The sequence below is a fragment of the Mauremys reevesii genome, linkage group 26, assembly GCF_016161935.1.
Source record: "Mauremys reevesii isolate NIE-2019 linkage group 26, ASM1616193v1, whole genome shotgun sequence".
NCBI classification, from domain to species: domain Eukaryota; kingdom Metazoa; phylum Chordata; order Testudines; family Geoemydidae; genus Mauremys; species Mauremys reevesii.
Window position 1 is genome coordinate 15,545,404 of NC_052648.1, and position 26,528 is coordinate 15,571,931.

Below are 26,528 nucleotides of genomic sequence, written 5' to 3' on the forward strand. Positions count from 1 at the left end.
TGTTGCTGTTTTCCTTCTGTTTCTATTGTCCTCTGGCACTAGTTTACTTCTGACACCATGACATGTACTCCAGTGTGCAGGGGCGGTCAAAAAAGCAAACAGGATGTTAGGAATCATTAAAAAGGGGATAGAAAATAAGACTGAGAATATATTATTGCCCTTATATAAATCCATGGTACGCCCACATCTCGAATACTGTGTACAGATGTGGTCTCCTCACCTCAAAAAAGATATTCTAGCACTAGAAAAGGTTCAGAAAAGAGCAACTAAAATGATTAGGGGTTTAGAGAGGGTCCCATATGAGGAAAGATTAAAGAGGCTAGGACTCTTCAGTTTGGAAAAGAGAAGACTAAGGGGGGACATGATAGAGGTATATAAAATCATGAGTGATGTTGAGAAAGTGGATAAGGAAAAGTTATTTACTTATTCCCATAATACAAGAACTAGGGGTCACCAAATGAAATTAATAGGCAGCAGGTTTAAAACAAATAAAAGGAAGTTCTTCTTCATGCAGCGCACAGTCAACTTGTGGAACTCCTTACCTGAGGAGGTTGTGAAGGCTAGGACTATAACAATGTTTAAAAGGGGACTGGATAAATTCATGGTGGCTAAGTCCATAAATGGCTATTAGCCAGGATGGGTAAGAATGGTGTCCCTAGCCTCTGTTCGTCAGAGGATGGAGATGGATGGCAGGAGAGAGATCACTTGATCATTGCCTGTTAGGTTCACTCCCTCAGGGGCACCTGGCATTGGCCACTGTCGGTAGACAGATACTGGGCTAGATGGACCTTTGGTCTGACCCGGTACGGCCTTTCTTATGTTCTTATGTTCTTATGACAGGTTGCTGGGCTGCTACTAGCAGGTCAGGCTTCTGTACCAGGACTGGCTACAGAGCTTCCATGATATAGAGATACACCAGAGTTGTTTGATCCTTTAATATATGGTCAACAATGGCTGTTGTGAGTTTAAGTAAAGCCTGTCACACATAGTACCACCAAGTGGCCAAACAGTATAATATAGTTTAACATTCTATTACACAGGGGAGGGCATGTCTCCCAGCTGGGGGTTGGCTGCAGGTGACCTCCAGCCTCCTGGAAGGATTTCTAGCAGAGATTTCATTTCAGTATTTCACTGCTCCCCTGCTTGTGTCCACCCAGGCCTGGGCATGTCTGAAGAGGATAGCATGGGGCCTGCTGTGCTCAGTGAGGCCATCTCCAGCTATTATCAGAGCTGGAAGCCCCTCTCACCAGGCTCGGGGCTGAGAGGTGTTAGTTCTTGGCTGTCACTGACTGGAGAAATAGCCATGGAGAGTCAGTGGAGTCATCCTAAGATGTCAGAGTTCCTCAACGCTGCCCTGGTGAGCTGGTGGCCCACTGGTCAATATGTGTTGTGAGCCCCCTTTGTCTGATCCATAGAGGACAGAAGTCTGTTACAGCTGCCAGCTGCAGAGCCTGGTTCTTTAGCTCAAGCCTTGGAGGCTCAGGCATTCAGAGCTGGAGGGCCCAGGTGGCCAGGATGGTGGCTGCTACACTTGTGAGAGCTGAAAGGATGAGCATCTCAATACTAATCCCAGCATCTTGTGCCAGTAGCCAACCCCACTCTGGAAGATACTTGGACCTGTGACCCTAGAATTACTGCATCCTCTCATCCTCTCCATCTCTCCATTGTGTTACAGGGCCAAGCGGGGCATCTCTGTATGGAATCGGATTGAAATCAGGTATGAGTTCTCCCTGGATCAGTGCCTTGCCTGCTCATACCCAGAGGCCTGCATCCTCCCAAGGAGCAGAACCCTCCCAGGGTTAGCCCATTCCAGCTGGATCACCCAGGAGGGTCCAGCCATGCTCATAGTCAGGACTAGAAGAGCCATCTCCCTGCCCCCTTCTGCTCTGGAGATTGGAGCTTTGAAGACCATCGACGCTGTAGCTTTGTTCTGAGTTTGTAACATGTTTTGGCCCAACAATAATTCATGTTCATGCATAGTACAACGGTGCCTTTCCTTATCTCTGGTCCCTGAGCCAGGGGAGCCCAGGCCTCAGGTCCAGTTACAGAGATGGATCTGGCTGTGATGTGCCAGTCCCGATCCGGGTCTGAAGTCTGAATTTTCCCAGAAGATGGGGTGGCTTCAGAGTCTTGGCACAGACCCAGCCCTGGTTCAGCTACCAAAATGCACCTGCAGTCACAACAGAGGGCCAAGAGCAGCCCTGGTGTAACAGCTGCTCCTTTGAGCCCCAGTGGGGTTCACACCTGCTCGTGTTGGTGCAATGTCTCCTGTGGCTGCAGGGAAAGAGGCTGGGGGATGGACATTTTATGTAGTTACCATTAGCAATGGGGAAGGGCTGGGAAGCCACTTTGCCCAGAGACACTTTCTCTCCATTCTCCATGAGGTTCCAGTCATGGACTTTTTCACCATCCATTTGGGGATGCGCCCAACCTCTGTCACCAGCTCCAGACTTTGTTCTCTGCAGAACAAGCTTAGAATGAGTCCTGCACCAGAGGATGGGGCCTTGCAGGGGAAGGCTCCGGATCTGCAGTCCCCTCTCTGGTGGGGGTCTCTGGAAGACTGTTGAGTCTGGAGGGGCCAGGTTAACCACCACCTTTTTGTTCCTGCAGGCAGTTGCCATGGAAATGTATTTGCTTGTCAGAATAGCCAGTGTGTGTGGAAAGAGAATCCTGAGTGTGACGGCCGAGCCGACTGCTCCGATGGCTCTGATGAGGCAGGCTGCGGTAGGTCTCTCGCACTGGGGTTGTCTGTGCTGGGGGCACACCTGGCCAGTGGGACATGTTGGAACTGCAAGTGTGTTTGGGAGGCTGATAGTGGAAGGAAGGAAGTCCAGGAATTGGCCCAGCATCCCTGGGCAGATATGGACTTGTTGTCTAATTAAGAGGACTTACTAATTGTTCCTCCTTGGAGGAAGCTGCTTTGAAGCGGCTGATGGGTGGATTGTTCATAGCCTAGTGCTGTCTTCAGGTGCTACGGGCAATGGCCTGGAAGGCCAAGGGCAGCAGCAGGCAGAGCACAAGGAGAATCCATGCCCCAGTGTTGTCATTCACCAACATTCATATAGATGGCCCATCTCCCTGTGTCCCCTGCACAAACACCACCTGGCCCACTGGCATTGTGGGCCCTTGTCGGCAGTGTCAGCAGGGAGAGCCAGGAGCCATGGAGCGTGAACGCCTCTCTCAGCCCACTGGTGGCCCCTCCAGGAAGGGCTGATGCACTCTGGCAGGCAATGTTACAGGATACTGGCCCAGACAGTGCCCATGCTGTCCCTGCTCTAGGGCTTGTTAACAAAGCCCATCTCCAGAGGTCACTCAGCGTCCTTCACTGGGGCTGATAGTTGTTACAAACACAAGGCCATGCAGACGATGAGTCACTAATGCCTGGAGCAGGGCAGCAAGTTCACAGCTAGTGATTCATTCAGTGAACACTGCAAAAGTAAAAATAATGCAGGCAGAAGTCCAGCAGCAGAGTGGGGTTATCCAGTTTATGGCACTGACTGCAGCATGTACAATTACCTGCCTTGCAGGCAGGGGGCGTATGTGTGCACTTAGTGCAAGGAGCTCCTGGCTCTCAGAGACACAGTACAGGCTCAAGAGTGGCCTCAGAGTGGCTGAACTGGAGGAGCTAAGGGAGACACAGAGAAAACTTTCCAGAACACAGCAGAGCTGGTCCCACCCCCAGTCTGGCAGCCTCTGTGCTGTTGAGGAGGATGAAAGTCTTGGGGAAGAAGAATATCAGGTTGAGGCAGAGGGAAACAATCCCATAGTTGGGACCCTCCTTTCTGATGTTGTCATGGTATCCTCTCACACTGAGGACACCCCTCTGTGGGAGGGAACCCCAGTTACTAGGAAGAGCCAGGTAATTGTAATGGAATTCAGTTGTTAGAAAAATAGATAGCTCGGTTTGCGATGACTGGGAGAATCACAGGGCGAATTGTCTGCCGGATGTGAAGGTTGGGGATCTCATGAGACATCTAGACAGACTTATGTGCAGTACTGGGGAGATACCAGTGGTCATGGTACATTACCAGTGACATAGGGAAAGGCAGGAGAGCAGTCCTGGAGGATAATATTAGTCTGCTAGGTAAGAGATTTAAATTCAGGACCTCCATGGGAGCATTCTCTGAATGCTTCCAGTTCCACACACAGGGCCAGTTTGACAGGCAGAACTGCAGAATCTCAATACATGGATGAGATGATGGTGTTGAGAAGAGGGATTTAGGTTTATTAGGAACTGGGGAATCCTTGGGGAAAGGAGGAACTTTTACAGGAAGGATGGGCTCTGTCTAACCCAAAACAGAACCAGATTGCTGGCATGTAAAATTAAAAAGGTCGTAGAGGACTTTTTGAACTAAGGGTGAGGAAACCCAACAAGTGCGGAGGAGCACACGGCTCAGGTGGTGCCATTCCTTGGGAATTAGTTTATTAAAAGGGGAACTCTACGTGATGGGATCCCTGGGGGCAGCCTCTGACTGTGGGACCACTGTGCCCCCTTAACTCTCCCGCCTGGGCTGTCTCTCACAAGCTTTGCTAGTGACAAGCAGCAAACCCCTCCAGGCGCTCTTATCACTCAGCACAACCGCATGTGGAGCCCCACACCCAGCTAGATTTTATGAATGCTCCCAGAGCCACTCATGAATCACACAGAGAGAGGCACCAGACAAATCCCCCCAGCTCCCAGCCTTGTACCTCAGGATGAGCAGTGCAAATTTATTAATTGGTTCACCACTTCATCAATGGAAAGTGGCTATACACCAGCCTTTGTAAACCTGAGCAAGCACCCTTACCAAACACTTTAGGCAAACTCGCTGGTAAAGATAAACAGTTAAACAAATGTATTGACTATAAAAGATAGATTTTAAGTGATTATAAGTGATAGGCAAAAAGTCAGAGTTAGTTACCAAACTAAAATAAAATAAAATATAATCATGCAGTCTAACCTCTCAACCCTATTAGACTGGGCAACATCTAGATGAAGCAGTTTTTCTCACCCCACTGGATATTGCAGTCCTTAATATACAGGTTTGTCCCTTAAACCTGGGCCAATCTCCTCTGTTGGAGTCTTCAATCTTCTGAGTATCTTTGTTGCTTGCAGCATAGGTGGGGGTGGGAGAAAAGGCCAAGCATGGGGCCCGGGTGTTCTGTTTTATACCCCAGGTCCCATGTGCTTGGAGAACACAAGACCAGGCATGTCTGGTGGTCATTGCAAGACTGAGCAATTCCCCTAATGTGGCCTTATGCAGGTGAGTCATTGCGCTGAAGCTCCCTTGCTGGACAATGGCTGTTGATTTCTGTTCAGCACCTACCCGGGTTTTGGTTACCTTCCTTGTTATTGTCTCTGGAGAGCTAGTATCTGGTCACGTCCGAAAACCACAGCATATTTTAATGACAACCGTACAACACAATTCTCATAACTTCATATGCATTAATGATATACATATTTCAATAGAACAGTGACTTTCAGCAGATCATAACCTGTCTCCTGTTTTATATGCAATATCACAATTATATACAGATGAGGAATATGGGGGTTACAGGATGCTCCTCCAAGGTACAGAATGTCACACTCTATATCCTAGCAAAGAGGATAGGAAGGAAGTTGGTAAAGTTCCGGTGAGAGCTAGTGAGGAACAGTCAAATGTCAAAGAGTCCCATTGAAATACAAGAGATGAAGGAAGCACCTGAATACTGACGAGATGTACAAGGGCTTCTATACACATGCTAGAAGTGTAAATACTAAGATGAGTGAACTTGAGCGTCTGGCATTAAGTGAGGATATTGATATAACAGGCATCTTAGAAACTTGATAAAATGAGAAAAATTAATGGGACAGAGTAATACCAGGGTACAAAACATGTAGGAATGAAAGAGTAGGTCACTCTGGTGGTGGAGTGGCACTATATGTGAAAGAAAGCTTAGAGTCAAATAAAGTAAAAAAATAAATCTTAAATGAATCAAACAGTACCATAGAATCTCTATAGATAGAATTTCAGTGTTTGAATAATAAGAGTATAGCAGTAGGAATATGCTACTGACCACCTGACCAGATGATGGTTGTGACTATAAAATATTCAGGGAGATTAGAAAGGCTAAAATGCAGAAAATGCAATAATAATAGGGATTTCAACTATCCCCATACTGACTGGGTACGTCACTTCAGGACAGGATGCAGAGATAAAATTTCTAGACACCATTAATGACTGCTTCTGGGAGCAGCTAGCCCTGGAACCCACACATGGAGAAGCAATTCTTGATTTAGTCCTAAGTGGGGCACAGGATTTTGTCCAAGAGGTGAGTATAGCTGAACTGCTGGTAATAGCAACCATAATGTAATTACATTTAACATCCTTATGGGGGGAAAATACCAAAGAAACCCATCACAGAAGAATTTAACTTCAAAAAAGGACAATAAACAAAAATGAGGACGTTAGTTAAATGGAAATTAAAAGGAACAGTCACAAGGGTGAAATGCCTGCAAACTGCATGGAGACTACTTAAAAACACCATAATAGAGGCTCAACCTAAATGTATACCCCAAATTAAAAAAACAGCACAAGAACAAAAAAAAAGCCATCATGGCTAAACAACAGAAGAAAAGAGGCAGTTAAAGGCAAAAAAGCATCTTTTAGAAACTGGAAGTAAAATCCTAGTGAGGAAAATAAAAAGGAACACAACCTCTGACAAGTCAAATGTAAAATTATAATTAGGCAACCCATGAAAGAATTTGAAGATTAACTATCTAAAGACACAAAAACTAACAGCAAAATTGTTTTTAAGTACATCAGAAGCAGGAAGCCTGCCCAACAGTCAGTGTGGCTATGGGATGATCAAGGTGCTAAAGGAAGCACTAATGGAAGTACTCATGGAAGACAAGGCCATTGAAGAGCAGCTAAATGAATTATTTGCATTGGTCTTCACTGCTAAGGATGTGAGGGAGATTTCCACACCTGAGCCATTCTTTTTAGGTGCCAAATCTCAGGAACTGTCCCAGATTGAGGTATCAGTAGAGGAGGTTTTGTAACACTAGTACCAGATAGTACCAGATAGTATTCACCCAAGAGGTCTGAAGGGACTCAAATATAAAATTGCAGAACTACTAACTGGGGTATGTAACCTATCACTTAAATCAGCCTCTGGACCAGAGGACTAGAGGATAGCTAACATAATGCCAACTTAAAAACAAAAAGGCTCCAGAGGCAATCATGACAAGTACAGGCTCGTAAGCCTGATGACTTCTTCGAGTGATCGCCTCTATTGTGTTCCACTGTGGGTTACGCATGCACCCCATGTGCCTGGTGTCGGAGAATTCGGAAGTGGTGTCTGTTGTTCCACACATGGGCCCTGACTCACCTCATGCTTCTGTCTGAGGCAATGAAGGGCAGGGCAGACCAAACTGTCTCCAGTTCCTTCTCACTGCCGCATGGTCCAGGTCAGAACTTTTAATGTCCTTGTCGATGACGCAGCTCTAATATCATTCATTGTACATTGTTTTACCAGTTTTTAGTTGTAGTTTTTATAGTTTAGTTTTTTCCTAGTTTTAGTAGTTTATTAGTTTTTACTCTATTCTAAACTGTTAGAGTTTGGGAATTTTCCCCGTCCCCCCTCCACATATCCCATTTGGGTACTGGACTATGCCCAGAACTCTGGGCTTCAAATCTGCGCCGCCTGCCTGCGATCCTTCTTAGTCAATGACAACAAGAGAAACTACCTCTGAGTTTAGGTATTTAAAGATGACCTACAAAGCAAGACTTTTTAAAAAAAAGGGGGGGGATAGCTCAGTGGTTTGAGCATTGGCCTGCTAAACCCAGGGTTGTGAGTTCAATCCTCGAGGGGGCCATTTAGGGATCTGGGGCAAAAAATCTGCCTGGGGATTGGTCCTGCTTTGAGCAGGGGGTTGGACTAGATATCTCCTGAGGTCCCTTCCAACCTTGATATTCTATGAAAACAAGAGACCACAAACACTGTTTCTACTCCTTGGGAGCAGCTCACATCATGGCTAGGTGCAGGATTTGTCAGTCTTTCCCCAGCTGTACACAAGAAGGTTAAGTACTTCATCTGCTGAAATATCTCATGGAGATGGCCATGAGACCACAATCGGACCCAGGTGGGGAATCAGCCTGAATCAGCAAGGCATGTGCCTCCTACTGCTACGATGTCCAACTCTGGTGTCAGCAGAACCACCCCACAGATCACATGGCAGGGCCTAGTTGGAAGATTAGGAAGCACTCCCATAAGCACAGGAGTACGTCCTCCTCCAAATCCACCTCAAAGAAACTGAACATTCCCTTTACCAGCTTGGCTCAAAGGGATGTAGCACATTCTAAGTCCCACAGGCATGATAAGAAGACCCATAAACAGTGGGATCCACCGGTTCCATACCGTGACCCGTCAGTGCCACCATCTATAGAACCTCACAAAATGCAAGATCCTCCCTCGCCATTAAAGACTTCGGTGCTGGTACCAGTGACTAAAAAGTAGAGAGTGCCCCTTACATTGGGGAGATCTGGATCTATGGCTGCACCCCAAGACGTCTTCACCTTACTGGATTCAGAGTCTCCTCCTCCATTGGGTCCCTTCACCTCCAGGGAACTCATATCCCTGCCACGAGACAGGCCTGCGGTACAGGGTCTATTGCTCCCTTGCATGTGCTATACATCTCTCCATCAACTCCGACAGTACTGCCATTGGAACTGGAGTCTGCCTTTTCCTCTTCCAATGAATCAGACCCTGGGGAAGAACCACCTTTCCTTTACCTCTCCAATGTACCACCACATAGACCGATGCCCAGAGCAACCCCTCCCCAGAGCAACCTCACCCTCCCCAGAGCAACCCCTGAAACTTCCAGTTGATCCTGCCTATTGGCCATATGCAGGGACCTGGGATCAGTATCCTCTTTCGAAACATGCCTGATCCACAAGGGAGTTGCCACCTGCTTCCCCCAGGGGATCCATCCAGCATGTCCCCGGATCCAATGGCAGAGGAATAATTTTATACACCAATTTTGGTAGTTCTGCTGGAGCTGGCTAGATTTCCATCCTCATTGCCAATCAAAGCTTTTACTGCATCATTCTCTTCCCCACAGATGACTTCAGACAGTGTCAAGATCTTTTATGGAGAATCATGGGGGAACTCCAAATCCCACTGGAAGAGATCCAAGACTCCCAACATAAGCTTCTGGACATTCTCCACACTTTGGGACTGATAAAAAGAGCAATGCCAATCAACGAAGCCATACTGGAACCAGCCAGGACTGTGTGACAGAACCCCACCGCATGTACTGCTACCCCTAAAGGAGTGGAGAGATGTTACTACGTCCCAGCTAAAGGCTCAGAATTCCTATTCTCCCACCCAGCTCTGAACTCACTGGTAGTTCAAGCTGCTGCAGACAGGGCTAAACAACAACACCCTTGATCCATGCCTGCGGATAACGATGCATCTAGATCTTCTGGGGCAAAAAATTTTCTCCTCCTTCAGTTTGCAATTCATGATAGCCAATTAGAATCATAGAATCATAGACTATCAGGATTGGAAGAGACCTCAGGAGGTATCTAGTCCAACCCCCTGCTCAAAGCAGGACCAATCCCCAACTAAATTATCAAGCACTGTTGGCTAAATATGACTTCCTGAATTACAGTGAATTCAAGGACTTTGCTAACAGTCTTCTGCAGCAAGACTGTGCCTGCTTTCAGGCCCTTGTCAAGGAAGGAAAGCGAATAGCCAGAACTGCCCTCCAATCCACAGTGGACATGGCTGATACTTCCTGCAGGGCCATGGCTGATGAAAAGAGTCTTGGCTTCATGCGTCTCATTTTCCTACAGAAGTCCAGAACACCATCGAGAACCTTCCTTTTGACAAGCACCAACTCTTCAACCAGAAAACAGATGAGTCTCTACGTACCCTAAAATACTCCAGAGCTATCCTCTGCTCATCGGGCATCTAAACACCTGCCCCAAAACAAAACTTCCACCACCAGTTGTCCACACCAAGGTACAGATCTCCAGCAGAGACCCCTTTTACCAGCAGAGACCCCAGGAACCTCTGTGCATGTGACAAAAAGTCCAAAGGTCTCGCTTCCCCAGGGTCTTCTCTGAGGCTTCAACATCTCAAGCCCAGCCACAAACAAAGAGGTATTTTTGATGTGGGCTTGAGAGCTGCCAACCACTGAGCCTAACACCTCACAACCCTTCAACTCCATCTGGAGGTTGCTTATCACTCTTTCCCCATACTTGGAGTGTTATAACAATGGACAAATGGGTGCTGAATGTCATCCTCTGTGGCTATACAATCAAGTTTGTAATGCTACCTCCTCCAAGACCCCCCTCGCTGTGCCCCTTTGGGGACCACTCTGACAACAGTATTCTCACCCAATAGGTGAATTCCTTATTACAATGGGAAGCAATAGAATGCGTTCCTCCAGGATACCCTAGAAGAAAGGTGGGTTGGAGACCAATTCTTGACCTTTGTCACTTCAGTCGCTTCATCTGCAAACTAAAGTTGTGCGTGGGCATGCTGACAGTGATAATTCCATCCTTAGAATAAGGCATGCGGTTCATGGCTCTCGATATGAAGGATGCTTACTTCCATGTCACCATTCACCATGCCCACAGACATTTTTTCCCAATTTACGGTGGACTCTGACCATTTCCAATACAGAGTTCTACCCTTTGGGATAGCTACCGCTTCCAGAGTCTTCATCAAATTATAATTATAGCAGCTCATATCAGATGTTATGGTCTCCATGTTTTTGCATACCTTGACCACTGGCTCCTAGTCACCAGGCCCACCAGAAGCCCACACATCAACCTCTATGATCCTCAGCCTCTTTTCTTCTCTGGGAGTCAGTGTCAATGTCAAAAAGTTGATCCTCAATCCCATGCAATCTTTTGACTTCATCAGGGCTACCCTAAACTCTACAGGCATACCTGCCCACAGACAGATTTCAGGAGATGCATGACATCATAGCTCACCTTACAAACAGTCCTTGCATCCTGGCCAAGACTTGTCTGACTCTGCTTGACCACATGGCCCCATGCACTTACATGATGTTCTTTGTGAGATTTCACCTTTGTTGCCTTCAGACATGGCTGCAGTCTATATAATCACTGAATCACCATGCTATGAACCTCATGCTGACAGTCCCGGCCAAGGTACTATCCTCCCTCCTATGGTGGACAGACATCATGAATGCAGGAGAGTCCCCTTTCTTCCTTTATCCCCAGACAAAACTATCATCACCGACACATCCCTGCTAGGCCAGGGAGCCCATATGGATGACCACATGTCCACAGGATATCTCGAGAATCCAGGAAGCACATCAATATTCTGGAACTTTGAGCAGTAATGAGGGCATGTGAATTCTTCCTTCCACTCATTCACTCTCATTTCCTGATCATGTCAGACAACACTACCACTGTTTTCTACATCAACAAACAAGGAGGAGTGAAATCCACCACCACTCTATGTGCAGAAGTGGTCAGTCACTAGAACTGGTGCGTCGGCATTCAGATCACTCTATCCGTAGCCTATCTTCTGGGGACACAGAATCTACTCACAGACTCACTCAACAGACGCTTTGCAATCAACCACGAGTGGGAAATTCACAATAAAGTGCTACTCAACATCTTTGCACAACGGGGGACCCCAACCAGAGATCCATTTGCCTCTCAGACAAACAAGTGTGCCAGATATTGCTCCAGGGGATCCCTCGGTTACAGCTCCCCGGGCAATGCTCTCCTTCTCTCCTAGTCTGGCCAATTCAACAACTACTCCTTCCCTCCACTATTGCTCCTACCGTGGGTGACACACAAGATCTGACAAGACAAAGCAACAGTCATTCTGATTGCCCTCTTCTGGCACAGACAATTCTGGTTCCCCAATTTCCTGCGCATGTCATCCTGTCCACTGATCACCATCCTGAATTTCCCCAACCTTCTCATCCAGTACAATGGCAGGATCAAGCATCCTGATCCACAACTTCTACACCCCAGGGCATGGTATTTGGATGGGCATCAGCCATAGAACGGGCATGTTCCTTGGCAGTACAAGTCATTCTCTCGAACAGTAGGAAAGATTCCACTATGTAATGTTACCGGACTAAGAAGAAACGTTTTTCATCTTGGGCACAACAGAAAGGTGTTATACCAGAAACTGCAAAGATTCCCCTAATCCTGGACTACATTCTATCCTTAGAGACATTGGGTCTCATCCTCAGCACTTTGCGAGTCTACCTAGTTGTGTTTTTACACACCTGCTAACCACTAGATTTTGGAATGGCCTTCAAAGTGTTGCCAGGAGGGCTTCAGCTTCCTTGACCATGGGATGCTGTTCCAGGAAGAAAGACTGCTAAGCAGAGATGGGGAAGTGGAAGAACATATTTGGATACAGACTGGCTAACCTAGTGAGGAAGGCTTTAAACTAGGTTCAAAGGGGGCAGGTGACCAAAGCCCACTGGTAAGTCAAAAACAAGGAGACCTGGGAGAAGGGTTGGAATTTGGGAGGAGCATGGGCTATTATAGCAGGGATAAAGGAGAGACAAGACAGAACTGTGGGGAGGAATCAAATCAGTATCTTAGATGCCTGTATTCTAATGGGGAATAAGCAGGAAGAACTTGAAATGCTAGTAAATAAACACAACTGTGACATAGTTGGCATCACAGAGACTTGGTGGGATAATACATGTGACTGGAATATTGGTATAGAAGGATACAGCTTGCTCAGGAAGGACAGGCAGGGAAAAAAGGGAGGAGGTGTTGCCTTATATATTAAAAATGTACACACTTGGACTGAGGTTGAGATGGAAATAGGAGACAGACTTGTTGAAAATCTCTGGGTAAAGATAAAAGGGATAAAAAACAAGGGTGATGTCATTGTAGGAGTCTACTACAGACCACCTAACCAGGAAGAAGAGGTGGATGAGGTTTTTTTTAAAACAACTAACAAAATCATCCAAAGCACAGGATTTGATGGTGATGGGGGACTTCAGCAACTCAGACATCTGTTGAGGAAATAACACAGCAGCAGGACACAGATTATCCAACAAGTTTTTGGAATGTATTAGAGACAATTTTTTATTTCAGAAGGTGGAGAAAGCTACTAGAGGGAGGCTGTTCTAGATTTGATTTTGACAAATAGGGAGGAACTGGTTGAGAATTTAAAAGTGGAAGGCAGCTTGATTGAAAGTGGTCATGAAATGGTAGAGTTCATGATTCTAAGGAATGGTAGAAGGGAGAATAGCACAATAAAGACAATGGATTTCAAGGAGGCAGACTTAAGCAAACTGAGGGAGTTGGTAGGCAAGATCCCATGGGAAGCAAGTCAAAGGGGAAAAATAATTGAAGGCAGTTGGCTGTTTTTCAAAGAGACATTATTAAGGGCACAAGAGCAAACTATCCTACTGCGTAGGAAAGATAGAAAGTATGGCAAGAGACCACACTCGCTTAACCAGGAAATCTTCAATGATCTAAAAATCAAAAAAGAGTCCTAAAAAAAGTGGAAACTAGGTCATATTACAAAGGATGAATATAAACAAGTAACACAAGTATGTAGGGACAAAATTAGAAAGGCCAAGGCACAAAACGGGATCAAACTAGCTAGAGACATAAAAGGTAACAAGCAAACATTCTACAAATACATTAGAAGCAAGAGGAAGACCAAGGACAGAGTAGCCCCATTACTCCATGGGCGGAGGGGGGATAATAATAGAAAATGTGGGAATGGCAGAGGTGCTTAATGACTTCTTTGTTTCGGTTTTCACCAAAAAGGTTGGCGGTGATTGGACGTCTAACACAGTGAATGGCAGTGAAAATGAGGTCGGATCAGAGGCTAAAATAGGAAAAGAACAAGTTAAAAATTACTTTGACAAGTTAGATGTTGTCAAGTCACCAGGGCCTGATGAAATACATCCTAGAATACTCGAGGAGACATCTGAGCCATTAGCGATTATCTTTGAAAAGTCATGGAAAACGGGAGAGATTCCAGAAGACTGGAAAAAGGCAAATATAATGCCAATCTATAAAAGGGAAAATAAGGACAACCCGGGGAATTACAGACCAGTCAGCTTAACTTCTGTACCCGGAAAGATAATGGAGCAAATAATTAAGCAATCAATTTGCAAACATCTAGACGATAGTAAGGTGTTAAGTAACAGTCAGCAAGGATTTGTCAAGAACAAATCATGTCAAACCAATCTAATGGCTTTCTTTGAGAGGGTAACAAGCCTTGTGGATGGGAGGTGTGGAAGTAAAGAAAGTGGTAGATGTGGTATATCTTGACTTTAGGAAAGCTTTTGATACTGTCTCGCATGACCTTCTCATTAACAAACTAGGGAAATGCAGCCTAGAGGGAGCTATTATATGGTGGATCCAAAACTGGTTGGTAAACCATTCCCACAGAGTAATCAGTGGTTCGCATTGAGGCCGGAAGGGCATAACAAGTGGGGTCCCACAGAGATCAGTTCTGGGTCTGGTTCTATTCTATATCTTCATTAGTGATTTAGATAATGGCCTAGAGTACACTTGTAAAGTTTGCGGACGATACCAAGCTGGGAGGGGTTGCAAGTGCTTTGGAGGATCGGATTATAATTCAAAATGATCTGGAAAAACTGGAGAAATTGTCTGAAGTCAATAGGATGAAATTCAATAAGGACAAATGCAAAGTATTCCGCTTAGGAAGGAACAATCAGTTGCACACATACAAAATGGGAAATGACTGCCGAGGGAGGAGTACTGCGGAAAGGGATCTGGGGCTCATAGTGGATCACAAGCTAAATTTGAGTCAACAGTGTAACACTGTTGCAAAAAATGCAAACATCATTCGGAGATGTATTAGCAAGAGTATTGTAAGCAAGACACGAGAAGTAATTCTGCCACTCTACTCCACGCTGATTATGCCTCAGCTGGAGTATTGTGTCCAGTTCTGGGCACCACATTTCAGGAAAGATGTGGACAAATTGGAGAAAGTCCAGAGAAGAGCAACAAAAATGATTAAAGGTGTAGAAAACATGACCTATGAGGGAAGATTGAAAAAATTGGGTATGTTTAGTCTGGAAAAGAGAAGACTGAAAGGGGACATAACAGTTTTCAAGTACATAAAAGGTGGTTACAAGAAGGAGGGAGAAAAATTGTTCTTCTTAACCTCTGAGGACAGGACAAGAAGCAATGGGCTTAAATTGCAGCAAGGGCAATTTAGGTTGGACATTAGGAAAAACTTCCTAACTGTCAGAGTGGTTAAGCACTGGAATAAATTGCCTAGGGAGGTTGTGGAATCTCTGTCATGGGAGACTTTAAGAGCAGATTAGATAAACACTTGTCAGGGATCATCTAAATAATATTTAACCCTGCCATAAGTGCAGGGGACTGGACTAGATGTCCTCTTGAGGTGCCTTCCAGTCCTACGATTCTATGGTTCTATGATTCTAAGAACTGTCCCACCTCTCCAAACAATCACACTTCAATGGGGCCTGAATGTAATGCTATCAGTATTAACACACACACCCTTTGGGCCACTGGCATCTTGCTCCATGTCCCTCCTCTCCATGAAAATTGCCTTCCTTGTTGCTATCGCTTTAGTGAGAAGAGTCGGTGAACTTGGAGCTATGATGGTGGATCCACAATTCACCATATTCCACAAGAATAAAGTCTCCATACATCTACATCGAAAATTTCTACCAAAGGTGGTCTCCCAGTTTCATAGTAACCAATCCATTCACTTATCCGTTTTCTTTCCGAAACCACGGATGTCTGCAGAAGAACATAGACTCCATTCCCTCAACGTCCGAAGCGCTTTGGCCTTTTACCTACAGAGAACAAAAATAATCAGGAAGTCCCCTATTGTGGTGGCAGAGAGAATCAGGGGACAGGCCATTTCCACCCAGAGACTCTCCGAATAGATTTCCAGTTGTATTAAACTCTGCTACCAGATGTTGAATCTACTTCCCCCCACAGGGGTACAGGCTCACTCCACTAGAGCTCAAGCAACAACCACAGCATCCCTTCAGGAAGTGCCTCTCATAGACAGCAACCACATGAACTTCTGTTCACAAGTTCACACCACACTACCCCTTAGTGCCAGACTTGGTGGTGGGTGAGTCCTTTGGCACAGCAGTTTTACGCCGACCCTGCCGTCCTCATCCTCCTCCAACATAGGTACTGCTTGTCAGTCACCCACAGGAATATGATAGGGACCACCATTCGAAGAAGACGAGGAGGTTACTTACTTGTAACTGGAGGCTCTTTGAGATGTGTGGTCCCTGTCTGTATTCCACTTCCCACCCTCTTTCCCCTCTTCTCTAGATCTGTCAGAATCACAGTGAACAAGGAATTGGAGCTGTGGTCGGACTGCCCTGCCCTTTATCACCTTGGACAGGAGCATGAAGCGAGTCAGGGCACATGCGCAGACCAACAGACACTACTTTCACATTTTCCAACTCTGGGCATGTGGTGTGCATCCCACAGTGGAATACAGCTAGGGACCATACATCTCGAAGAACCTCCAGTTACAGATAAGTAACTTCCTCTTCAGTACCAGGAAAACTGGTTGAAACTCTAGTAAAGGACAGAATTATCATAAATAGTGATTAACACAATTTATTGGGGAAGAGTCAACACAGCTTTTTGTAAAGGAAAATCATGTTTCACTAATCTATTAGAATTATTTTAGAGTGTCAACAAACATGTGGACAAAGGTGATCCAGTCAATATAGTGTACTTGGCCTTTGCTAAGGTCCCATACCAAAGACTCTTAAGCCAAGTGAACAGTAATGGAATGAGAGGGAAGGTTCTCTCCTGGATCTGTAACTGGTTAAAAGACAGGAAACAAATGGTAGGAATAAATGGTCAGTTTTCACAATGGAGAAAGCTAAACAGTGGGGTCCCCCAAAAACCTGTACTGGGACCTTTGCTGCTCAACATATTTATATATGATCTGGAAAAGGGGGTGAATAGTGAGGTGGCAAAATTTGCAGACAGTACAAAATTACTCAAGCTAGTTAAGCCCAAAGCTGACTGCAAAGAGTTACGAAGGGATCTCAGTAAACCAGGTGGCTGGGTGACAAAATGGCAGATGAAATGCAGTGTTGATAAATACAAAGTAAGGCATATTGGAAAATATAATCCCAGCTATACATACAAAATGATTGAGTCTAAATTAGCTGCTACCACTGTAATAAGAGCTCTTAGAATCATTGTGGATAGTTCTCTGAACACATCCATTCAATGTGCTGCAGCAGGCAAAAAAGTGAACAAGGTTAGGGAACATTAGGAAAGGGATAGATGATAAAACAGAACATATCATAATGCCACTGTATAAATCCATGGTAAACCCACACTTTGAACACTTTGTGCAGATCTGATTGCCCCATCTCAAAAAGAGTATTAGAATTGGGAGAAGTGCAACAAAAATGCTTAGAGGGATGGAACAGCTTCCATACGAGCAGAGATTAGAAAGAGTGGGATTGTTCAGCTTGGAAAAGAGATGACCGGGGATGGGGGGAATATGATAGAGGTCTACAAAGTGACTAAGGCAGTGTTATTTACCCCTTCACATAACACAAAAAACAGGGATCATCCAATGAAATTAATAGGCAGCAGTTTAAAACAAACAAAAGACAGCACTTTGTCCCACAATGCACGGTCAACTTGTGGCACCATGGGAGGTTGTAAAGGCCAAAACTATAACTGGCTTAATAGATAAATTCACAGGGATAGGTATATCAGTGGCTATTAACAAAGATGGTCAAGGACACATCTCCATGAGCTGAGTATCCCTAAACCTCCAACGGCTAGCAGCTTGGACTGGACAGCAGAGGATGGATCACTTGCTAATTGCCCTGTTCTGCTCATTCCCTCCCTCTGAACTATCTGGTACTGGCCACTGTCAGAAGACAGGCTACTGGGCTCCACTGGTCTGCCCCAGTATGACTGTTCTTGTAAACTCACAAGCAATGGAGTTGAAACTCATTCCAAGTTTTTCCCTGCCATGGCACCTTGGGCTAGGCTCATATGCCAGCTGGACACTGAGGGCTATTCAAGCTTTGTTGGTTGGTTTTTAGTGGATGCAGATCATGTGATATGATTCCATTCCCTAATTGGATGACCGTAAGGAACACTGGTTTCTGGTGAGGAAACTGTTCACGAATCATACATCCCACTGCACAGATCCTTGCCCGTTCCTACTAGGGTTGCCAATTTCTAACGCCTGACAACCAGAATCCCCTGCCCCACCTCTTCCCTCAAGGCTCCACCCCTGCTCTGCCTCGTCCCCTGAGGCCTCGCCTCCTGTTCGCTTCTCTCCCCTCTCCCGCGTCACTTGATGCTCGCCCCACACCCCGTTCCTGTAGCTGAATGCTCTCCACCTCCCTCTCCCACCCCCTAGTTGGACTCCCTCTGTTCCAGAGCTGCAGCCTGATGTGGAGCCTGCCTGCCAGGAGATGCAGGTAGAAGGCGGCCCCAGCTGGCTGGGGTTGATGACCTGGCACCTCCCCCAGTCCATGCCTGTGGTAACTGAACTTTTGGTGTCCAGTCAGTACATCTGATCGGACACTGCCAAGTCCCCTTTTCGACTAGGCTTTCCAGTCAAAAACCAGGCACCTGGCAACCCATCCCTACTGCGTGGGTCCCCATCCATCCTCAGTCTGTGGGTGTTTGCATGTCCCCACTACGTGGGGCCTCACCAGTCCCGTGGCCTCCTAGATCTACTCCAAGAGTACCATATATACTCGTTCATCAGCCACATTTTTTTTAGTAAAAGGAAGCACCAGAGAAGGGGGGACAGCTTATGAAGGGGTATAGCGAGGGAGAGATGGGACACAGCCCCTCCCCGCAACAGAGGGAGCAGGGAGAGGCAGCACAGCCAGCAGAATCAGAGGCGGGGCCAGAGTCTTGCCACTTCTGGCCACGCTGCTCTTCCCCGAGACTCCGAAGAGCTGCAGCTTCGGGGGTGGCAGGCGGCAGCCGAGCCACTTGGCCCTGCCCCCAAGAGCAGGCTGTGGCCACGCAACCCGGGCGCAGGAACACATGCGGCCGCGCCACACAGCCCAGCCCGCTGGAACATGCTACAGCCGTGCCACCCGGTCGGGCCTGCCGGAGCAGCTCCAGCCAGGTCAGAGACAGCCTCCCCTGGCCCTCCCCAGATAAAGTGGGCAGGGATGGGATGGGGAGAGTGTGGGGGTCCCGAGCTGGGAGGGGTCATGGGGGGGGGTCCACAGGGTTTACTGCACTGACTCCCAGCTTCTCCCCCCCCCCCCAAAAAAAAATGTTGCCACCAGTTGCTGGCTCAGCCTGTCAGGGTTAGCAGCTGGCACCCTGGGATGCTTTGTTTACTTAGGTTTACCTCCATGCCTGAACGGGTTATAAAAATTTTCCATTTTTACTTATCCATCTAGCCGGGGGGGCGGGGGGGGGCTTATAAACGAACCAGCTTATGATTGAGTATATACAGTGGTAATTTAACATATGCTCCTATGGCCTCGCTCGCCGGAGCATTCAGCAGGCAGGGCCATGGGTGTATGCCTTGTTGAAATGAATCTCCCACAGTATTCTTGCCAGCAAGTTAAAGAAGTATGGGTGGATGAATGGACGGTAAGGTGGATAGAAAACTGGCTAGATGGTCGGGCTCAACAGGTAGTGATCAATGGTTCCATGTCTAGTTGGCAGCCGGTATCAAGTGGAGTGCCCCAAGGGTCGGTGCTGGGGCCGGTTTTGTTCAATATCTTCATTAACGATCTGGAGGATGGTGTGGACTGCACCCTTAGCAAGTTTGCAGATGACACTAAACTGGGAGGAGTGGTTGATACGCTGGAGGGTAGGGATAGGATACAGAGGGACCTAGACAAATTAGAGGATTGGGCCAAAAGAAATATGATGAGGTTCAACAAGGACAAGTGCAGAGTCCTGCACTTAGGACGGAAGAATCCCATGCACTGCTACAGACTAGGGACCGAATGGCTGGGCAGCAGTTCTGCAGAAAAGGACCTAGGGGTTACGGTGGACGAAAAGCTGAATATGAGTCAACAGTGTGCCCTTGTTGCCAAGAAGGCTAATGGCATTTTGGGTTGTATAAGTAGGGGCATTTCCAGCAGATCAAGGGATGTGATCATTCCCTCTACTCAGCACTGGTGAGGCCTCATTTGGAGTACTGTGTCCAGTTTTGGGCCCCACACTACAAGAAGGATGTGGATAAATTGGAGAGAGTCCAGCGGAGGGCAACAAAAATGATTAGGGGGCTGGAGCACATGCCTTATGAGGAGAGGCTGAGGGAACTGGGATTGTTTAGTCTGCAGAAGAGAAGAATGAGGGGGGATTTGATAGCTGCTTTCAACTACCTGAAAGGGGGTTCCAAAGAGGATGGACCTAGACTGTTCTCAGTAGTAGAAGATGACAGAACAAGGAGTAATGGTCTCAAGTTGCAGACGGGGAGGTTTAGGCTGGATATTAGGAAAAACTTTTTCACTAGTAGGGTGGTGAAGAACTGGAATGGGTTACCTAGGGAGGTGGTGGAATCTCCTTCCTTAGAGGTTTTTAAGGTCAGGCTTGACAAAGCCCTGGCTGGGATGATTTAGTTGGGTTTGGTCCTGCTTTGAGCAGGGGGTTGGACTAGATGACCTCCCGAGGTCCCTTCCAACCCTGAGATTCTATGATTCTATGAATCCATCCCCACCCCCAGTGAAGGCTGCTGGGGCAGGTTTGCAGCACCCACCTGCCTCTGTCTGCACCCATGGCTGGCGTGAGGGAGTAACCCATTGCAGAGCTCACACAAGGTCTCTTCTGCCTTTCAGACTGTGGGAGCCGCCCCACCATGCAGACAGCCCACAGAATCGTGGGCGGCACCGAGGCCGCCAGAGGGGAGTTCCCGTGGCAAGTCAGCCTGAGGGAGAACAACGAACACTTCTGTGGTGCAACTATCCTCACTGAGAAGTGGCTGGTGTCTGCAGCTCACTGCTTCAATGAGTACGGCCCTGGCCATGGCACCTTCCCTGACCCCCTTCCCATGGGCAGAGCCGAAAGCAGGGAAGGGACCAGGTTGAGAAGCCTCTAGCCCAGTGCGTCTCAACCTGTTTACCATCGTGGGTTATGTGTTATGGGGGCTGCGCACACACACACACACACACACGATATAGATATAGATATAGATATACTCTACCTGTATGGCCCTGAGGATGGCTCCTAGGATTAGGCCGCAAGCAGCCCGTGGGTTGAGAAGCACTGCTCTAGCCCCATATTCAGCCTCTTGCCACATCTCAGCTGGGCTCCTGCTTCCTGCTGTACTGGCTAGGCAGGGCCAGAGTGCCTATTTGGCACAGTAGGCATGTGCCTGTGGGTGCCAGTGTTCTAGGGGCACCTTACCACTCTGAAACTGTGTGCAAGGTGCAGTGCAGCTGTAGTCAGGGGGTTGCTGAGATGCTGAGCCTAGGGGTCCATAAGCTGTAAATCTAGCCCTGGGCACCTCCAGTCTGAGCCCATGCAGCCTGGCACAGCCGCACCATGGGGACACGCTGTGCCATGAGGGCAGGGCACTGGGACATGGTGGGGCATTTGACTGGCTCAGGTCAAGACCCAGGAGCCTCTGCTACTGCCATGCCTCACTTTTGACACACACAGCGGCTGTGCAGGGGCAGCCTGGAAAGGATCACACATGTCTGTGCATTTCAGGTTTCAGGACCCAGCAGTCTGGGCCGCCTACATGGGAACCATCTCCCTCAGCGGCTCAGACAGCAGCACCGTGAAAGCCGGCGTGGGCCGCATCATCCCACACCCCTCCTACAACACCGACACCGCAGACTTCGATGTGGCTGTGCTGGAGCTCGACAGCCCCGTGCCCTTTAACACGTATATCCAGCCTGCGTGCTTGCCAGGCCCTGGGCACCGCTTCCCAGCTGGCAGGAAGTGCCTCATCTCTGGCTGGGGCTATCTCAAGGAAGACTTCTGTAAGCCTTGGGGTGGGGCACCCAAGAACAGCAGGGAAGAGGAGAGGGTGGGGACTCCTGAGAAGGGCCAGAGGTGGGGCCCACCCTGAGCAGGGCCGGGGGTGGGGAGGAAGGGGGAACACCCCAAGAAGGGCTGTGGGGAAATCCTGAGGGGGGGGGGAAGGAGGTACACCCTGTGAATGGGTGCACATGGGGTGCCAACTTTCTAATTGCACTAAATGGAACACTCTTTCCCGGCCCCTTCTCTGAGGCCTGCCTTGCTCTCTCCATCCCCCCTCCCTCTGGCGCTCACGCTCCCCCCCCCCCCACTCACTTTTAGCAGGCTCGGGCAGAGGGTTGGAGTGGTGGGGGTGGGAGTAGACTCCGGGGTGAGGCCAGGGCTGAGGGGTTTGGAGTGAAGGAGGTGGCTCCGTGCTGGGGCAGGGGGGTCAGATGTGGGAGGGTGAGGGCTCCGGCTGTGGGTGTGGGCTCTGGGGTGGGGCCAGGGATGAGGGGTTGGGGTTCCAGGAGGGGGCTCAGGCCTGGGGCAGGAGGTTGGGGTGTTGGGGGGGGAGGTGCGAGCTCTGGGAGGGTGTTTGGGTGTGGGAGGGGACTCTGGGCTGGGGTAGGGGTGTGGGAGGGGATTCTTGGCAGCTGTGTGGAGCTAGGACAGGCAGCCACGGGGTTGTGGTGCTGGCAGCTCCCAATCCAGTCGCTTGGATGTGCGGCTGACTCTGCAGGGAGGAGGGGCCCGTAGGCTCAGGGCTCTTGGCAGATTGAGTTTATTGCCTTGTCTCTTCCCACGAGTGGTGAAACCAGAGACCATGCAGAAGGCGACAGTGGAGCTGCTGGACCAGGCCCTGTGCGCCAGCCTGTACAGCCACACCCTCACCGACAGGATGATGTGCGCCGGCTACCTGGAGGGGAAGATCGACTCCTGTCAGGTGAGGAAGGGCCTCTCTCAGCACCGGGCAGCGGTGTTGTGGGCATCCACTCCCAGGGCAGGGGCTTGTTCCCTTCCAGTCACACACTCAGCCCCTGCAAGCAGCCCATTACAGACCCCTGCCCAGCTAAAGGCTCTGACACTTGTTACATTAGCCAGCTGCATCTGTCCACTCTGATGAGGTGAAGTCTGAGCAGCCACCTCCTTTGCAAGGGCTGGATGAACACACAGGCAAACTAGGCATGTGCCTAGGGTCCACATTCCTGGGCGAAGCCTCAAAAGGTTGCAACGCCACTAAGAATGGCCATATTGGGTCAGACCAAAGGTCCATCCAGCCCAGTATCCTGTCTGCTGACAGTGGCCAATGCCAGGTGCCCTAGAGGCAGGGCTGGTGCAACCACTAGGCGGGCTAGGTGGCCACCTAGGGCGCCAAGTGGTTGGGGGCGCCAAAAAGCAGTGCCCCCCCATTTTTTTTAAACAGCAGAGCACAAGGCTGATTCTGCTCCCTGCCTCCAGGCTCCAGAGGGGCCACGCGTGGCGCAGCCAGTCCCTCTCTCCGGGGGAGCAGCTGGCGGCGGAGCAGGGAAGGGGAGAGTAGAGCGCTAGCAGCTGCACCTTCTTCCCCGTGCCGTGGGCTGAGCCGGGCTCCCTGCTGCCCCCGAGGCTCTCAGTGGCGGCGGCGGCAGCGGGGGGGCTGGCTGCTGCTGAGAGCCCCAGGGGCGGTGGGGAGCCTGGCTTGGCCCGCGGTGCAGGGAAGAAGGCGCAGCTGTGCTCTGCTCTTCGGGTGGAGAAGCTGGGTGTACCTAGCCTCAGAGAAGGCTCTGTGACTCATTTTTGCTACATGTCCTTGAGCAAATCAGCTAATGTCTCTGTGCCTGTTTCCCCTGCGTTAAACTGGAATCTTGGTACTAAGCTGCCTTGCTGCAGGAGGGTTAATTCATTCCTGTTAGTGAATGGTTCAAAGGCCTTTGGATGGAAGCCCGTATATCAGGGCAAGGAGCTACTAACTGTAAAGACTCAACCTGGGAAAGTCCTGCCAGTTCTAAATGTCTATGCTTGTGAAACACAAGTTTGCTGCCGAGATGGTGCAAATCAAACCAAAGCCACTCTTCAGGGGCTTTTGCTCTGCCTCTCGTGGAAGTGCTGCTGGCATCAGGGGCGCTGCCAGGATGCCTACAAAGAAGTAGCCTGAATGCTCCTTGCTCACTGCTAGGACCACAGGCACGAGGGAAATATCATCATGTGCCACACGGAGGCAAAGAGAGAAAACCAACCAGGAAATTGACAGATTGTAACAAAAAAAACCCCCAAAAACATGAGAAGGTTGAGTTCAGGATCTTGACAAAAGTAAGAAAGGAGAGTAGCAAAATATGGACCCTGGACTTCAGAAAAGCAGGCTTTGACTCCCTCAGGGAAATGATGGGCAGGATCCCCTGGGAGGCTAATATGAGGGGGCAAGGAGTCCAGGAGAGCTGGCTGTATTTTAAAGAGGGCGCAGGAACAAACCATCCCGAAGTGCAGAAAGAATAACAAATATGGCAGGCGACCAGCGTGGCTTAACGCTGAAATCTTCGGTGAGCTTAAACTCAAAAAGGAAGCTTACAAGAAGTGGAAACTTGGACAGATGACTGGGGAGGAGTATAAAAATATTGGTAGAGCATGTAGGGGTGTAATCAGGAAGGCCAAGGCACAATTGGAGTTGCAGCTAGCAAGGGATGTGAAGGGTAACAAGAAGGGTTTCTACAGGTATGTTAGCAACAAGAAGGTGGTCAGGGAAAGTGTGGGCCCCTTACTGAATGGGGGAGGCAACATAGTGACAGATGATGTGGAAAAAGCTGAAGTACTCAATGCTTTTTTTGCCTCGGCCTTCACAGACCAGGTCAGCTCCCAGACTGCTGCACTGGGAAACACAGTATGGAGAGGATGTGAGCAGCCCTCAGTGGTGAAAGAACATGTTGAGGACGATTTAGAAAAGCTGGAGGTGCACAAGTCCATGGGTCCAGATCTAATGCATCCAAGGGTGCTGAGGGAGTTGGCTGATGTGATTGCAGAGCCATTGGCCATTATCTTTGAAAATTCGTGGCAATTGGGAGGTCCCATATTTAAAAAAGGGAAGAAAGAGAACCCAGGGAACTACAGACTCACTTCAGTCCCTGGCAAAATCATGGAGCAGGTCCTCAAGGAATCCATTCTGAAGCACTTGGAGGAGAGGAAGGTGATTAGGAACAGTCAACATGGATTCAACAAGGGCAAGTCATGCCTGATCAATCTAATTGGTTTCTATGATGAGATAACTGGCTCTGTGGATATGGGGAAAGCGGTGGATGCAATATATCTTGACTTTAGCAAAACTTTTGAGACTGTCTCCCACAGTATTCTTGCCAACAAGTTTAAAAACTATGGATTGGATGAATGTACTATAAAGTGGAGAGAAAGCTTACTAGATTGTTGGGCTCAACGGGTAGTGATCAACGGGTCGATATCTAGTTGGCAGCTGGTATCAAGTGGAGTGCCCCAAGGGTCGGTCCTGGGGCCGGTTTTGTTCAACATATTCATTAATGATCTGGATGATGGGATTAATTGCACCCTCAGCAAGTTCGCAGATGACACTAAGCTGTGGGGAGAGGTAGATAAACTGGAGGGTAGGGATAGGGTCCAGAGTGACCTAGACAAATTGGAGGATTGGGCCAAAAGAAATCTGATGAGGTTCAGCAAGGACAAGTGCCGAGTCCTTCACTTAGGAAGAAAGAATCCCATGTGCCACTACAAGCTGGGGACCAACTGGCTAAGCAGCAGTTCTGCAGAAAAGGACCTGAGGGTTACAGTGGATGAGAAGCTGGATATGAGTCAGCAGTGTGCCCTTGTTGCCAAGAAGGCCAATAGCATATTGGGCTGTATTAGTAGGAGCATTGCCAGCAGATCGAGGAAAGTGATTATTCCCCTCTATTCGGCACTGGTGAGGCCACACCTGGAGTATTGTGTCCAGTTTTGGTCCCCCAACTACAGAAGAGATGTGGACAAATTGGAGAGAGTCCAGTGGAGAGCAATGAAAATAATTATGGGGCTGGGGCACATGACTTACGAGGAGAGGCTGAGGGAACTATTGATTTAGTTGGGGATTGGTTTTGCTTTGAGCAGGGGGTTGGACTAAATGACCTCCTGAGGTCCCTTCCAACCCTGATAGTCTATGAATCATATATGAATCTTATTTAGTCTGCAGAAGAGAAGAGTGAGGGGGGATTTGATACAGCCTTTAACTACCTGAAGGGGGGTTCCAAAGAGGATGGAGCTTGGCTGTTCTCAGTGGTAGCAGATGACAGAACAAGGAGCAATGGTCTCAAGTTGCAGTGGAGGAGGTCTAGGTTGGATATTAGGAAAAACTATTTCACTAGGAGGGTGGTGAAGCACTGGAATGGGTTACCTAGGGAGGTGGTGGAATCTCCATTTTTCGAGGTTTTTAAGGCCCGGCTTGACAAAGCCTTGACTGGGATGATTTAGTTGGTGTTGGTCCTGCTCTGAGCAGGGGATTGGACTAGATGACCTCCTGAGATCTCTTCCAACCCTAATCTTCTATGATTCTATGAAAACATGAAAATCCATTAAGGGAAAATGCCCTTTAATTCTGCAGCAATCTCCTCAGCCTGGGCACGGCAAACTGCCTAGCCCACTCCTGCAGCCTGGCCCGCC

At 48.4% G+C, this 26,528-nt stretch overlaps 1 protein-coding gene across 2 annotated transcripts in view; it reads left to right on the top strand.

Moving 5' to 3' along the window:
- Nucleotides 1-26,528, top strand: part of TMPRSS9 (transmembrane serine protease 9) — a 114,550-nt gene that overhangs the window by 75,645 nt on the left and 12,377 nt on the right. For both annotated transcript variants that reach the window (XM_039515176.1, XM_039515175.1), the window contains 5 exons: nt 1,676-1,717; nt 2,611-2,724; nt 20,771-20,942; nt 21,645-21,919; nt 22,706-22,842. In XM_039515176.1, coding sequence (XP_039371110.1) covers nt 1,676-1,717; nt 2,611-2,724; nt 20,771-20,942; nt 21,645-21,919; nt 22,706-22,842 — 740 coding nt within the window. The remainder of the gene's footprint in view (nt 1-1,675; nt 1,718-2,610; nt 2,725-20,770; nt 20,943-21,644; nt 21,920-22,705; nt 22,843-26,528) is intronic.